This window comes from Pan paniscus, chromosome 5, assembly GCF_029289425.2.
Source record: "Pan paniscus chromosome 5, NHGRI_mPanPan1-v2.0_pri, whole genome shotgun sequence".
In the NCBI taxonomy this organism is placed as follows: Eukaryota; Metazoa; Chordata; class Mammalia; order Primates; family Hominidae; genus Pan; species Pan paniscus.
In genome coordinates this window covers 39425104-39441235 of record NC_073254.2, presented here as the reverse complement: position 1 = coordinate 39441235, position 16132 = coordinate 39425104, and the positions used below count along the sequence as shown (strand labels likewise).

General features: G+C 38.1%; 1 protein-coding gene across 3 annotated transcripts; it reads right to left on the bottom strand.

Moving 5' to 3' along the window:
• Positions 1–3811: 3811 nt before the first annotated feature.
• On the bottom strand, positions 3812–15001 carry GMNN (geminin DNA replication inhibitor). Of its 3 annotated transcripts, none has more exons than XM_003823203.4 (7): positions 14777–15001; positions 12591–12666; positions 9122–9199; positions 8226–8370; positions 5687–5769; positions 5302–5412; positions 3812–4224 (listed from the first exon to the last, which is right to left on the bottom strand). In XM_003823203.4, the coding sequence occupies exons 2-7, from the start codon at positions 12639–12641 to the stop codon at positions 4063–4065; spliced, it is 630 nt and encodes a 209-aa protein (XP_003823251.1). In that variant the 5' UTR covers positions 12642–12666; positions 14777–15001; the 3' UTR covers positions 3812–4062. The 3 variants fall into 3 exon arrangements, with proteins under 3 accessions (XP_003823251.1, XP_003823250.1, XP_034817446.1); XM_003823202.5 differs by having other exon boundaries at positions 14645–14999; XM_034961555.3 differs by lacking the exon at positions 14777–15001 and adding an exon at positions 14061–14494.
• Positions 15002–16132: the final 1131 nt, after the last annotated feature.

Sequence of the window (16132 nt, the reverse complement as noted above, 5' to 3'; positions counted from 1 at the left end):
TGAATTTTATCAATGCTATTTTACCATCTATTAAGATGATATGCTTTTTCCCCTTTAATATAAAGAACTTCATGTTTACTAATATTATAGCAGTCTTACATTCCTGAGATAAACCCTAACTTGGTCATCGTTTTATCTTTTAGTAGATTAGACTTGCCATTTTATTTATGATTTTTCAATCTGTATTAATAAGGCTCTAGATTCCCCCACTCCAACCTTACAGTCCATCCTCATTATCTTCTTTTTTTTTTTTTTTTTTTTTTTTTGAGATGAGGTTTCGCTTGTTGCCCAGGCTGGAGTGCAAAGACGCGACCTTGGCTCACTGCATCCTCTACCTCCTGGGTTCAAGCAATTCTCCTGCCTCAGCCTCCCAAATAGCTGGGACTACAGGCATGCACCATCACGCCTGGCTAATTTTGTATTTTTAGTAGACGGGTTTTCACCATGTTTGTCAGGCTGGTCCTGAATTCCTGACCTCAGGTGATCTGCCCACCTGGGCCTCCCAAAGTGCTGGGATTACAGGCATAAGCCACCACACCCGGCTGGTCCATCCTCAAATCTTGATATCAGTTATGCTAGCCTTGTAAAATATATTGACAAATTAGTTCAGTCTAATCCAGGCTTCATGCATACTGTTTTTCCAACTGATTCTTATCCATTTGCCATTTCCTTAACAAAGCTTGACTGCATTTTATTAAACCAACTTCAAAGAACTTGTTCTAACGGGCCAGGCTTGATTGACTCCCTGACCCCTTCTCCAAGGTATTTTCATTGACATGTTTTTTGTTTTGTTGAGACAGAGCCTCACTCTGTTGCCCAGGCTGGAGTGCTGTGGTGCAATCTATGCTCACTGCAACTTCTGCCTCCCAGGTTCAAGCAATTCTTGTGTGCCTCAGCCTCCCGAAGAGCTGTGACTACAGGTGTGCACCACCATGCCCAACTAATCTTTTGTATTTTTAGTAGACACAGCATTTTGCCATGTTAGCCAGGCTGATGTCAAACTCCTGTCCTCAAGTGATCTGCCTGCCTCAACCTCCCAAAGTGTAGGGATTACAGGCGTAGCCATCACACCCGGCTGACATGTTATACTAACATTTGATACCTAATTAAAAATCAGACTCATTTTCCACAGGAAATTCCTACAAATTCTCCATCACTAGGGTCAGTTCCCAGGGACTAGAAGCTTAAAATATGTCCCCCAAAACAGCCCCTACATGACCCCTAGGCAACTACTAATCTGCTTTCTCATTATACTTTGTAGTTTTGTGATTTTAAACAAATAGAAGCATACAGTATGTATTTACCTGGCTTCTTTCACACAACATTGAGATTCGTCCATGTGGTGTGTACCAATTTTTGTCCCCTTTTTATCGCTAAATAGTATTCCACTGTATAGTTATACCATAATTTATCCACTCAGTTACCAATGGATATTTGGGCTATTACAAATAAAGCTATGAAAATGTGTGAACTAGTCTTCATGTGGACATATGCTTTCGTTTCTCTTGGGTAAATACCCAGGGATGGAATGGCTGAGTCATATAAAATGTGTATGTATAACTTTTAAGGAATTGTTCAGCTTTTCCACAGCAGTTGTAGCATTTAGCACTGCCACCACCACTGCAGGAGGGTTTCAGATGTTTCACATCCTTAACACTTGATGGAGTTGTTTTTATTTTTCAAACTTAAAACAATTCTGAAAGGTATGTAGCAGTATCTGGTTGTCATTTAATTTGCACTTCCTTAATGACTAATGTTGGGCATCTTTTCATGCACTTAGTTTCCATCTCATACATACCCTAGTTCTTTATAGATACAAATCCTTTGTTGGCTATGTTCTGCAAATATGTTCCCCCAGTCTGTTCTTGCCTTTTCATTTGCTTGTCTTTCAAAAAGTTTTTAAAATTTACAATGTTTAATTTGAAGTTGATGCTTTTTTGTGTCCTATTTGAGAACTCTCTGCCAAACCCAAAGTCACTAAGAACTTTTCTATATAATCTAGAAGTTTTATGGTTTTAGCTACTACCTTAGTTTTTTAATCCCCTTCAATTCCCTCTCCTTTTGCTCCCCACCATCAAATTCTGGCATTTTTACAAAAATACTTTCTATTTGTCAAGTCCCTATTCTACTTACCTATTTTCTTTCTTAACCATGCTAAAGGCCTCTCAACTGAGTCTCCTCATGCTCTAATCCAGAATATTCTTCAATTCCTTTAAAATTAATTTACCTATTCTTTAATTCTATCTTTAGGCTAGTGATCCACACCTGAAACACACAGAGCCACACTAACGTAATTGCCACTAGCTTCTTGTAGTGACTTAAATTAAAATGTCCATACCTCATTCAGACTAGCCACACTTCAAGTGCTAAACAGCCACACAGAAATGGCTACCATACTGTACAGCAGATATTCTCATCATCCCAATAAGTTCTGCTGGACAATGTTGTTATAGATTAATAATAGCTTCCATTTTTAAGACACTTAGCCTAGACACTAAAGGTTTTAATCTTCACGATAACACTATGAGGTAGGCTTTATCTCAGTATTAAAGAAAATTAAGGCCAGGCACGGTGGCTCACGCCTGTAATCCCAACACTCTGGAGGCCGAAGCAGGCGGATCGCTTGATGCCAGGAATTCAAGACCAGCCTGGGCAACATGGCGAAACCCCGTCTATATAAAAAATTAGCCAGGTGTGGTGGCACGCACCTGTAGTCTCAGCTACTTGGGAGGCTGAAGTGGGAAGATCACTTGCGCCCATCAGGTGGAGGCTGAAGTGAGCTGAGATTGCACCCCTGCACTCCCGCCTGGGTGACAGAGAGAGAAAATTAAGGTTCTGTAAGGATACTTACCTAAAACAATCCTTTCAAAAGCTTGAGGCCAGGCGTGGTGCCTCACACCTGTCATCCCAGCACTTTGGGAGGCTGAGGTGGGCGGATCACTTGGGGTCAGGAGTTCGAGACCAGCCTGGCCAACATGGTGAAACCCCGGCTCTACTAAAAATACAAAAACTAGCCAGGTGTGGTGGCAGGCACCTGTAATCGCAGCTACTCAGGAGGCTGAGGCAGAATCACTGGAACCAGGGAGGCAGAGGTTGCAGTGAGCCAAGATCATGCCATTGCACTCCAGCCTGGGCAACAAGAGCAAGACTCCGTCTCAAAGGAAAAAAAATAAAAGCATGACATTGCTCTTTATTGCCAATTTATACAAAACTACTTGTATGCCTCTCACAGAACTTTTTCAATTCCAATGCTACATACCCCTAGTTTGTACTTTTCCTCCTTCAAAACTTAGTATATATGGGAAATCCCTAATGAATCTGACCCTACTCTTATTCTTCAATATTTACATACTTTGCACTATACCAATATGTGAAATAGAAAAGCTCCATAATTTTCAGCTATTCCTGATTTTTTCCGTCAAACTTCTACCCACTCCTCACTTTGTTTCTTGAGGATTATCACCATCATCCATCATTTTAAGCTTCCAAGAAGAGTCTGATCCTGCTAGCCAGTTGGGCCTCTCACTGTCTAATCACATTCACTTGAAAAGCTTTTGGAAAATAGATTCTCATGCTCCATTCCAAAAACAACTTGTTAATATCAATAGTGTCTACAATGAGCTTGAGGTACAACAAAGTTTGGGAGTTAAAACCTCAGCTATCTCAGTCTAAATACTTTAAGTTCGTTTTCTCCTTGTCTCCTCCAAGGTAGTTAGCAAAAGAATGGAAAGAGAACAACATAAAAGCATAGAAACAGACAAATTTTCTACACATACTCCTTATACTTCATTATTCTAAGTTATACACAATGTTCAACAGGAGTTTGAAGTTTATTTAGTAATAAACATAAGTCATGGCTGACAACTGAGAAAATCCTATTCACATAAACCATCATAGATTAAAAATACATAGTATTTGTACTTTAATGCAATAGGGTCCCAGGATTCAAACAAGGAAATTTGATTCCAGAGTTGGCATTATGTAGTTATGTACTCTGCTACAAAGAACTAGTGGAGGTAAACTTCGGCAGTAAAATTCTCAACAGTCAAATATTAATGCATTTCATATACATGGCTTTGCATCCGTAGAGGAAGATACAATTCCTTCAGCACATGTGCCAATTTCTGAGTCTTCCACTAGAGAATCCTCAACAGTTTCTTCTTCAGAATCAAATTCCTGATTATCCAGTGATTCAAAATTATCCAGAGGTTCACCATTCAGTCTCTTTTAAAGAATAAACCAATAATTTATTGTAAAAATGTTAAAACCTAAGCTGATCAGCATACTGATATAGCTGACCCGTATAGCATACTGATATAGCTATGAGATTTTTTTCATCTTGCCCCTCAATAAATTCATTTATAAACAGTATTATATCAAAGTCTCTACCATGCTAGATCATAGTCAGCAAAGTCAAAGTGTTTAATAATTTGTCTTTTTTTTTTAAAAGCACTGAAATTATTTCAGAGTATAAACAGGTACTTCCCCAATCAGCTGCAAGGACAACTAGGTGTTCTACACTTCCAATCAGCTGTGGACTAATACTTTTAAGGCAGTTAAGACAGCTACCACAGTATCTCCAAATGAAAACTTCAAACATTAATTCTATCATGGATCTCAAATGTAAGGTCACAATTCAGTTACATGAAGTTTTGATTTGAAAAACTTTCTTCCTATCAGCAAGAAAAACTTTTTGCAAACATGAATAAATAAATCTTAAAACCTTTTTAAGGTCAAGTCTGATAAAGCAACACCAGGCTAATTCTTACAAACATATTAGCTACTTACAAAATGTTTTAAAGTCAGATAAAACCACAAAACTCATTTATTGTACAAATTATCAATTTTATAAATGACAGTAATGTCAAGCTGGTATTAAAATTAAAACTATCTAAAATGTGTCAACTATGAAATAATTTGCTATACATATTTTCCATGGATAATTCCTTTTAATAACTCTACCAAAAAATATGGTCTTTTGCTTCATAACAATGAAGTTACTGAACTTTCACTCTGTGCAAGTACTCCTTGCAATTGTCCATCTATTGTAACTCATTTAATTCTCATAACAAGTCTATAAGGTAGGCATCATTACTCTCATTTTGTGGATGAGGAAGATGAAGCCCTGACTGGATAAACCCACTCCACCCAGCAAACTTAATGGTGTTAGGAAGGAAGTTAAGTCTTAAATCCAGGAAATCTGATTCCAGAGCCCTAACACTTCAAAGTGATCACACTATACTACCTCAACTTTATAGAAAAATACATAAATTTGAACCAGGTAACTATTAAATTACCTACCTCTATTAGCTCTGCCATATACTGTACATGTTCTGCTACTTCTGCCAATTCTTTATTCTCCTTTTTCAGGCGGGCAATTTCATTGTCCTTTTGTTCAATTTCTTTATGAAGCTGTATTACATAAATAAAGTTCAGTATTCTATAGATTTGCTATGCTATAAATCAAATTACATACCTCCAAGTATATAACATGGAGGACATGCAGCATAGAATTGACTCTCAACACAACAGGATTCATTTTGTATAATTGTCAAGAGCTGCCTTTTTACTTAAACTTTTCTTAAGCCAATACTAAAGCTAGCTCATATTGCTCTAATAAAATATGCTAAGCAGCAAAACAATCCTGGAATTTTTAAAAATGGTACAAATTATACTCAATACATACTTTCTCATTTTCCTTAAGTGCTTCATACAGCGCCTTTCTCCGTTTTTCTGCCACTTCCTTCCAATACTGAGAGGATGGATTTTCTAAAATAATATTTTACATATAACTTTAAAAATCATTGCTGTCAAAACCCAGTAATTTGTTTCAAAAAAATTTCCAACCTTAGTACCCCCATATTGTTTAGTAATACTCATTTTTAAAAGATTAAAGTTAAAAAATAAAATCAATATTATTCTATTTTCCCCAACATTTCCAAGATTTCAATCCTTCAGAAGAATGACAACAAAAGTACAATACGTATATATCTTCCACCTAGATTATTAAAGATTTTTGCAATACATTTGTTTTGTGAGGTCGTGTCTTTTTATGTAACACTGACATTTTTACAAAGTCCAGATCAATTATTTTGTACACTGTCCTTAATTTTTTATTTCTGTCTCCATGATTAGATTCAAACTAAACATTTTTGGCAGGAATACTATATAAGTATAGTATAAGAATACTGTATAAGTATGTATCCTCAGTGTGTCATCAAGAAGCACACGCCAATTTGTCATGATACTGGAGATGTTAAATTTGATCATTTGATTAAGATGCTATCTATCAGATTTCTGCCTTGTAAAGATAACTTTTTCCCTTAGTAATTAACTAATGATCTGTAGAGCAAAATATTTGAGACTGTGTCAATACTCTGTCCTCCAACAACTTTTTACCTAAGTTTAATTCCATTGATGATTGATGTTTCTGGCTTATATCTATTACTTCTACGGTGGATGGAAAACCAATTTTTTTTCACTTATGTAATTCCTTCTACACGTAGTAGTTAGCATTATTCTGTAAATAAAAACTTTTCCTACCCCAATTTAAAAGAAAATGTATCAGTATATGTCCTTTTTTATTCAATGTATTATAATCCATTCTTGACGTTATTCATTTTGATGCTCAAATTTTCCCAACTGTAGTCTGTGAGAATCCTTCCAAGATGACATGTGTTCTTTCAACATGTCCACCCGTTTTTGAGTACTTCCTTATTTTCTGTCAAAAGATAATCCATGATCACCCAAAGTTTCCCTGCCCCTGACCTGGAATCAGCAATTTCTCCATGGAACTTTGGTGAACAATAGTGTTTACAAACCAAGAACTGGATACACGGTGTGCTCCTTTCTACAGAGGTGTAGTTTGTTTCTACCTGTTTAGGGGCAGTGCTAGGAAATGTAATACTTCAACATGTTATTCATTTGCTCAGTCCTAAAATATACACAACATTTTTTTTTTCAAAATTACACTAATATCACTGTCAACAAATATAATAAAGTTCAAACAACAAATGTAATAAAGTTTGGGATTTCTTCGCAGTTACTTTAATTTTTACCATGTATCCCAGAGGGTTACAAGGATAATGTGTTCCACCTGTGGTTATATTACCAACATGATATATAGTTATTTGTCTTGATATTTAACTTTAGCAGTTTATTTTAACTAATCCTTGATTTAATTTTTAACCTAATCAGATATGAGTGTCACAAATCCTGCTCTTTAATGTACAATATTTTTAAAGAGCTGCTTTATTTCTATCCAGTCAACCTTTCCTAATTTTGCCTAATAAAAATCCTACCATCTATTTCTCTTCTTCCTGTCTTCAAGGCAATTCAAAATGAGTCCAAATGTTACTGTGACCTTCAGCAAGTCAATTAACTTCTCTAGGCCTCAATTTTATCATCAGTACTTAACATTCAATGACCCATAATTCATACAGAAATAATAATCTTCCATAATGCTTACAAAACATCAGTTGCTTCTTCTTCTGATGTATACTACCATTCTATTAAAAACTAGTACTTATTATAGGCATAATTCTTCTCATTCATCTTTACTCTCTTCATCCATATTTTTATTGGTTTCCTTATGCCATACTCTCCTGGAATATTCAAATTCCTTTCATACCTCGAACTCATTATCTAAACATTTTTCTTCTAAAAAGCCTATTTCCAAGTCTTGTAAACCCCTACAAGGCAATCCAATTATCAGAGCTGTCATATTAATAACTATCCTTTCCCTGTACCCTTTTTTTTTCCTTCAGAGACCAGGTCTTGCCCTGTATCCCAGGCTGGAGTGCAGTGGTGCTATCATACATAGCTTATTGCGGCCACAAACTCCTAGGCTCAAGTGATCCTCCTGACTCAGCCTCCTGAGTAGCTAGGAATACAGGCACAAGCCACCATGCTCAGCTAATTTTTTCATACAGAGAGAGCCTCACTGTGTTGTCCAGGCTAGTCTCAAACTTCTAGACTCAAGCCATCCTCCTGCTTCAACCTCCTAAGCTACTGGGATTACAGGCGTGAGCCACTGCACTGGGCCTCCTTTTCCTAACATTTCATCCACACATGGATCTTGTCAAACAAATGGTCACATACAAAAACATTTATAGTGCTGTTATATACTATCCCCAGATTACAGTAATTAGCAGAATTTATAATAGTATTAACAAATTTTTCCTTATAATTTAAAATTAAGACAAAAGTTATCTATTTTTTCATACCTTTAATCATAAGATCAAATGACTCCTGGGTGACTCCTCCAAGATTTTTATTTTCACTAGATTCTGGGACAATAACCCCAGGGCTGGAAGTTGTAGATGTTAACTGGTCATTCCGATGTTTCCTTTTGGACAAGCCTGCGGACAGCTATAATGAAAACACTTATCAACTGTATTTACTTTGATTTAATTAACAAGAAATTAAGTGGTTTTTCATTTATGTATTAAAAAAAGAGTACGCATATCTAACTTTTTTACATCTCTGGATCTTTAAAAAAGTTATACAATTAAAAATTCTACCAAAATATATAGTAACATTTTAGGAATTTTATTTGCAACAACTATTTTCGATTAGACTGGGGTCAAGAGCTTAGCTGAAATTATTATTTATTTATTTTTAAAAAATTTTTTTATTTTTACTTTTATTTTTATTTTTATTTTAGAGTCTCGCTCTGTCACCCAAGCTGGAGTGCAGTGGTGTGACCTCGGCTCACTGCAACCTCCACCTCCCAGGTTTAAGTGATTCTCCTGCCTCAAGCCTCCCAAACAGCTGAGATTACAGGTGTGTGCCACCACGCCTGGCTAATTTTTTTGTACTTTTAGTAGAGATGGGGTTTCACCACGTTGGCCAGGCTTGTCTCAAGCTCCTGACCTCAGGTGATCCACCCACCTCGGCCTCCCTAAGTGCTGGGATAACAGGCGTGAGCCACCGCACCCGACGAACTTCTTAAATTGAACAATTAAAACCAAAATCACTTCTTTGGGAAATATATAATTGTGATTCCCAAATTATTTCCAAATTTCAACAATTTATGTGTTTCTGACCAAGAAAATAGTAGAAATGTTTTCAATGTAGACATTGCATCACCAGTACCCCATTTTAGCCATATAGTGCATACCTCATTTTCTCTTCCAACAAGAGATCCAGATGCAGAAGGCTGAATCATCTTCAGAGTTCTTCTTGGGACAGAACTATTCTAAAAAGTCAACATAATTCATCATCTTGTTACTGAGTTGCAATATGGTTATTTAGTTACTGAGTTGCTATATGATTATTTAGTTACTGAGTTTCTGTATGGAGTGTTACTCTTAGTCCTTCTATAATTTAGGGGGGAAAAAGGAACACTAACAACACAAACATTTGGTCTGCTATATAACTGCGTAAGGTCACCTATGAACAAGACACTGGTTTAATCAACTGACAAACTTGTTATTTCCAAAAATTATAATAAAGTTTGAAGAATTCTTAAGAATGAATCATATTACCCAAACTAGACACAAACACATGTAACTTCTCTCATTTCAATGCATGCTCTTGCTATGGTCATTTTGTTAATCATATCTAGTTAAAACAAACGTAACAAAATTCCTCAGCTCCAATGAACAGTTTGAAACCACATATGACAAAATTCTAATACAAGAAGGCTATCTGTATTCTCTCTGAAAAAATCTTCCACACAGAAACTAAAAACTTACAGGTACTCTTTTATAAAACCAAACACCGTAACATTTATGGTATGAACTCACCAAACAGGTAAACTGGAAGAAAAGGTTAATCATTTACACTGCAAAATATTTCTTTGCCTAATCAAAAAGATTCATTTCAGGCCTCCTTAAATCATGAATATCCCCCAAATACTTACATGTACTCACCAAAAGAATGTAACTTTCCAGAACATACTTTACACAAAACAAAGTACATGTGTAATAGACATCCCCCCTCAACCATTACCTGATAGTAGAAGCAGTTCTGCTTCAAGCCCATTCATTAGAAGGTGGCTAAAATGTCAGTGCCTGAGGCATACTAAAATACTCTAAAATGCCCAAGCTATTGTTTTGGTGAAAATATTGCCTTCCTTGTAATATGTAAACAACTTCCTGTATATTTCATGATCTGAAAGTTCTCTCCTATTTTTGCAAAATATCATTAGTTATACTGCCACCATGGGATAGCAAACAATGGTGAATACTCAAACAAGGTTAGCAAGAACATGATACCATACCAGCGTGAGAAAGTTACTGATTCCACACTGTACTTCACATGACAAGAGTTCACCTTTCCCACGGTAAAGTTTCTACTGCTGATTATTATCTCACCATTTAACTGAAGGACAAATGCCAGCTACTGTGAGAACAAATATTACATCAACATTTCAGAAATAATTTAGATTATAGATTAGTCAACAGTCTCCAGACAAATAAAAGAAAATGTAATGTTGGAACCTTACTAACAAGAGGTGTTATTTAAATGCTTTCTGTTAATAATGGTCAAAGAAGCCAGCTAAGTAACTGTCACCAAAAAAAAAAAGACCATTTCCAAGATTTAACTTTTATTTATATAAGCTGTATAGACTTTTGCCTAAAACAATGTAACATTACTATTATTATTTTCTGTATATAGAGTATGCATTGGAATAATAGACTCTTAAAGCCAGAAAGTTTCTTGTATATTAATGGGTCTTAACCTTTTTGGCAAACTATTTAATACTCTGTGAATCCTCTCCCCAAAAAAATTCACATAAAAGCACATTCACACAGAATTTTGCATGCAACTCACAAGGATCTAGTTCTAGTCCAGTTCTCCCAATTTACAGATGAGTAAACTGAGGCTGAAATGCTAACTAACCCACCCAAGGTCTCAGTTTTGGAGGTAGAACCAAAACCAAACAGAACCTAGTATCCTTTATATTCAAGATAGTTTCACTGTAGCTAGTAAACACAGGACTTTCTTTAAAATGTAATCTGCTGGAAATATATAAATTATTTGGCTGTGATTTGCTTCAAATTAATCCACTGAAGGAAAAGTGGAGTAAATAAGGACATAGATGAAACCAGATTGGCCATATAGCGGTAATTGCTGAAGCTGGGGAAGTAAATTATTAAAATACTTTTAAATATTTCAAAAATTTCATAACAAAAATTTTAAATAATCACACACAAAGCACAGTGGGAAGATGCCATCATCCTAAATGGAAGCTAATGGAATCAAATTCACAAATTGTCAATGCGAATATAATGTCAATTGACATTCTTATTCAAGAAAAATATTGTAAGAATCCTAAGAAAAGCAAGGCAAACAAAAAACCCATCAAAAGGTACTTGCTTATACTTATCAATGGCTTTTAGGTACTCAATTTAATTTACTTAATATTAAAAAAATTTTTTTTAGGTGCAGGGTCTTACTCTGTCACCCAGGCTGGAGTGCAGTGAAGCAATCATAATTCACCGAAGCCCAAACTCCTAGGCTCAAGCAATTCCTCCCACACCTCAGCCTCCCAGTAGCTGGGATTACCAGTGGGTGCCACCACACCCAGCTAATTGGTTTTTTAGAAACAGGGTCTCCCTTTGTTGCCCAGGCTGTTCTCAAAGTCCAGAGCTCAATCAATCCTCCTACTTCAGCCTCCCAAGTAGCTGGGATCACAGGCATGAGCCACCATGGGCGCCTGGCTCTTTATTTAATTTAAACCCGCAAATTTATAGTTTTCCTGAAGATGTGGTCCAATTCCCAAGGTATTCATATAATTTAGTTGTGTGGAAGGACCTAGCTAAATTGTAAATTCACTTAGAACCATAAATATGAATCTAGTCAGAAGTATAAACTCAAAACTAAACAAACTCTGTCCTGCTATCATAAGAATAAATACTTGGAATAAGATTTCCAGTGAAAGTATCATATAGGGATTGAAAAAGTATCACAAATCAAATAGGTTAGATGGTAATGAATATGGTATACTCTAGAAAAATGTGTAATATAATGCAAAACATGTCTGTGGTCAAAGACTCTTAATTCTGAAGATATACACAATGGATTTTAATAACATTTCATGAAATATAAGAGTAGAAACAAAGCAGTAATAATCTTATACATAGAAAATCCTAAAGATACTTCTGGAATCTTCACAGAGAAAATACAAAAAGAAAAGAAAATCCTGAAGAATCTACTAAAAAACAATTAGAACTATTAAGTTCAGCAAGGTTTCAGGACACAAAATCAAGACACAAAAGTCAATTATTTTCCTATACAGTAGCAATGACCAAATGAGAATGAAATTAAGGAAACAATTCCATTCACAATAACCTCAAAAAGAATACTTAGGAAAAAATTTAACATAAATAGTGTAAAATTCATGCTCTGAAAACTACAAAATACTGTTGAAAGACCAAAATAAGAGACAACCCATATTCTTGGGTCAGACTTAATATTCAACCGTAATTAGTTTTTGAAAAATGTTCTCTATTGTTACTCATCCTCTGACTAACTCAAGGCTTACAGAAACTATAGCCAGGCTAAATTTGGATAAATTATGTCAAAATACTTTTAGCCCCATGCTTTCTACAAAAAAAAATTGAAGTTATTCAATCACATACCTTTATATTCTCTTTGATTTCTTCTTGTTTCTGCTTCATACTGGGATTCATTATGTAGATGGTGAAGCACAGAAGACTAGTAATTAAAAAACAATATGGTTTGCACCCCCAAAGGTGGAGTCTAGGTTTAAAATACTTACAATCATAAAAATTATACTATTGTACAGTAGAACTATTATTTTTTCTCTCTTAATCCAAACTCAGCCCTGTCAATGACTAAGGTGACTAAAGTTAATGACTCTTGATATCTATATTTTACATATATACACACATAATAATTATAGCTGAAAAAATGAAATTAATGTATTTTAAACCAATTTCTAAAACTGGTTTAAAATTTCTAAACATATTGTCCTGGATTAAATAGTCACCAGAAAAAGCAAAATAAACAGATACTAGGGTATGCCCAGGTCCATCCTAAAGAGCAGCATCTTAACTTTCCTGATTCAAAGACAGATTTAAGGTATAATAAACTGGGCTCTGACAATAATTTAATACGGACTTAATATCTGGTCAAATGAGATCATGCATTTACATTTGTAGGAAATGTTTAACCAGTAACATGAACTGAAGGACTAACAAGCAAGAAAGAGGGAAAAGGTAGAAAGGGATCTCTGTAATGTGGTTGACTAGACCACCAGGCCAAACTCAGCATCTGAACTGCTCCTCCACTGCCCACTGCCCACTACCCACTGGCCCCTGCCTTGTCTGCGCCTGTGCCTCGTCGATAGATGTGCCTAATTTTTGTGGCCATGCCTTTACTCAGTGCAGTGGCTTCTAACATTAATACATTTTACCTTGTGTCCTGGCGCGTGCACACACATGTGCAAACAAAAAAGCTTAGGAAAGGCCGGGCGTGGTGGCTCACATCTGTAATCCCAGCACTTTGGGAGGTCGAGGCAGGCGGATCACCTGCATGATCACCAAAGTGCTGGGAGGTCGAGGCAAGCGGATCACCTGAGGTCAGGAGTTCGAAACCAGCCTGGCCAATATGGTGAAACTCCATCTCTACCAAAAATACAAAAATTAGCCGGACGTGGTGGTGCTCGTCTGTAGTCCCAGCTACTCGGGAGGCTGAGGCAGGAGTATCGCTTGAACCGGACAGGTGGAGGTGGCAGTGAGCCGAGATCCTGCCACTGCACTCCAGCCTGGGCAACAGAGCGAGACTCCGTCTCAAAAAAAAAAAAGCTTAGAAAACAAAACAATCTAATTTGTGCGGGCATCCTGCTATTTTCTACTCTATTTCATGTTAAGAAAATGGTGTTCGGGCCCCAGTAAACAGACCCCACGCAATGTTCTTCAAACTGCGGGTCGCGGGCCGTGATCTCGAAATTATTTAGTGAGTCATGAGCAACACTGCTTAGAAAAATGCAACTGAACAGAATGGAATTGAAGAGACGAGAAACATTGCTTCCATCAACGTCTCATTTGGTTAGATAGCTGTGTCCTAGGTTGCGACGTAAAACGTACCTTAGTGTGAAAAAAGCTGAAAGCCACTTAGCATTCTAATCCTTCACAAGTTTCCCACGCCTGTCAGCGACCTTGCAACCCTTACTTGCTTGTTATTCTCCAGTTCCTTTAAGAGCTAGATTAAAAACCCTGGCACAGGACAGGGTCCATGCGAAACCCGTATCAACAACGCCAGTATCCGTTTAATGGGAGACGCAGGATTCAGCCACCTCTTTCCATGAGCCAAATTTGCAGATCCCTCAGATCAGGACTAGCCACTTAACTGCCAAGAGGATGGATGCTTCGCCTCATCCCCACAGCTGGCACGCCCAGGCTGAGTCCCTTACCCGCGTTGCACTCCCCAAGCCCGGACCCAGCCAACTTGTCCCGGAGGCCCAGCGCCAGGCTAGGGGGCGGGCAGTGTGGCCCCGCGCGTCCGAACCTACCAACCGCGGCGCGCGCCTCGGGAACTGCGCCAGCCAGCCAATAGGAAGCGCGGAAGTGAGAGCGCGCCAAAACCGACCCAGCCAATGGGGCAGTCCCTCGACTCACCTCCCAACCCCGCCCCGGCTCCCGCGACCGTTCAACAACCCCTTCGCCCTTACCCCGGCCGCGGCCCCGCAGCTGTCAAAGTAGGACGCGGCTTCAGAGGTTGGCCGGAGGGAAAGCGAGTCGTCTAGAGGCTGTGCGCCTTGCGCCCCTGCGCACCCACTTCCTGCCGCCTCTTGCCCACTTACTGGGTGGAGACGCTCAATCCTCGTAGCGAACGCAGGTAGCTATGGCTGCAGCACCTCGCAAAAGGCCACAGCTCACCTACGCTGATCCCCACGGTCGCTGGAGTGCCCAGCGCGCCCTGCAGTAAAGCCCTGCTAACTCCGCTCGCCCGCTCCGAACAACCACGTGACCAACTGACGCACACGAGGGGCGGGGCCTCTGGATCCCGCGAATCGCCTCTTCCCTCGGCCCCGCCCCTTCCTGCGCCTGCGCGGTCAACGGTAGCGAGTACTAGAGGACCGTGGGGGTTTTCTGCGGGCTGTGCCCTTTGACCCTCCCCTCCGACCCTGCTCTTGGAACTTCCTAAAAATGCAAAGTTTTAGCCCTTTACGAAAGGGAGAAAGATTTGCCTCCATTAGTCGTTAGCACCGGAAGAACAAAATATTGTATGTGCATATATATTAATATGTAGTACACGACATATATTTGTGTAAAGCCCTGGCTCCACGGACTCGTAGTTGTATTAGGGGCTTTTATATTTTGGCTTTTTGTGTTTTGACTATGGTGTGGTGCAGTAGGAATTGTTCAGGAGACAACCGATTATCAGTTAATCCTGCAGCTATTCATTGAGCGCCTTATACGTGCCAATTACTACTGTTCTAGGCACTGAAATTACAACTGCTGTTGCAATTTGAAGGAGCAGAAACACCTTGGTAATAATTACGTCTAGCCTTTTCTTTGTTTCTTTTTTTTTTTTTTAATTGAAACGGAGTCTCGCTCTGTCACCCAGGCTGAAGTGCAGTGGCGCGATCTCGGCTCACTGCAAGCTCCGCCTCCCGGGTTCAAGCGATTCTCCTGCCTCAGCCTCCCGAGTAGCTGGGACTACAGACAAAGGGAGACCCTGTCTCAAAAAAAAATTAATTTTAAAATATTTTAAAAATAAAAAGCAGAAGGAAGGCGTTATCGAGTACAAATAAGGGACATATTACCAAATGCAATGTATGGATCTCGTCTGAACTAAACACTGTATTTAAAAAAATACCCAAGGGAAATTTGAACGCTGACTGAATATTTTGGGATGGTAAGATATGAGTTGTTTAAGGTTACCTGATTAGCAATGGGTTAAAAAAAGAGATTAGTTGTAATGACAATATTGTGGGTTTTATTGTAATAGCTTCTACCTATAAATGGTAATTACAGATGAAATTTTATACCATATATTTTCTTTGAAATAATTATAGAGAGAAGCAAGGGAAAAGGTGTAAATCAAGCTTTCTCAGTATGGGCTGTATTGACATTTTAGACTGGGCAAATTGTTCGTTGTGGGGGCTGTCCTGGGCATTGTATGCTGTTTAGCAGCATCCCTGGCCTCTACCCTC

Excerpts from the sequence above, each read along its gene's own strand:
- GMNN (XM_003823203.4), bottom strand. The coding sequence starts at position 12,641 with ATGAATCCCAGTATGAAGCAGAAACAAGAAGAAATCAAAGAGAATATA. Across the intron at positions 8,371-9,121 it reads TTGTTGGAAGAGAAAATGAG|CTGTCCGCAGGCTTGTCCAA; the intron begins GTATGCACTATA and ends TTTTCATTATAG. Across the intron at positions 4,225-5,301 it reads ATATGGCAGAGCTAATAGAG|AGACTGAATGGTGAACCTCT; the intron begins GTAGGTAATTTA and ends ATTCTTTAAAAG.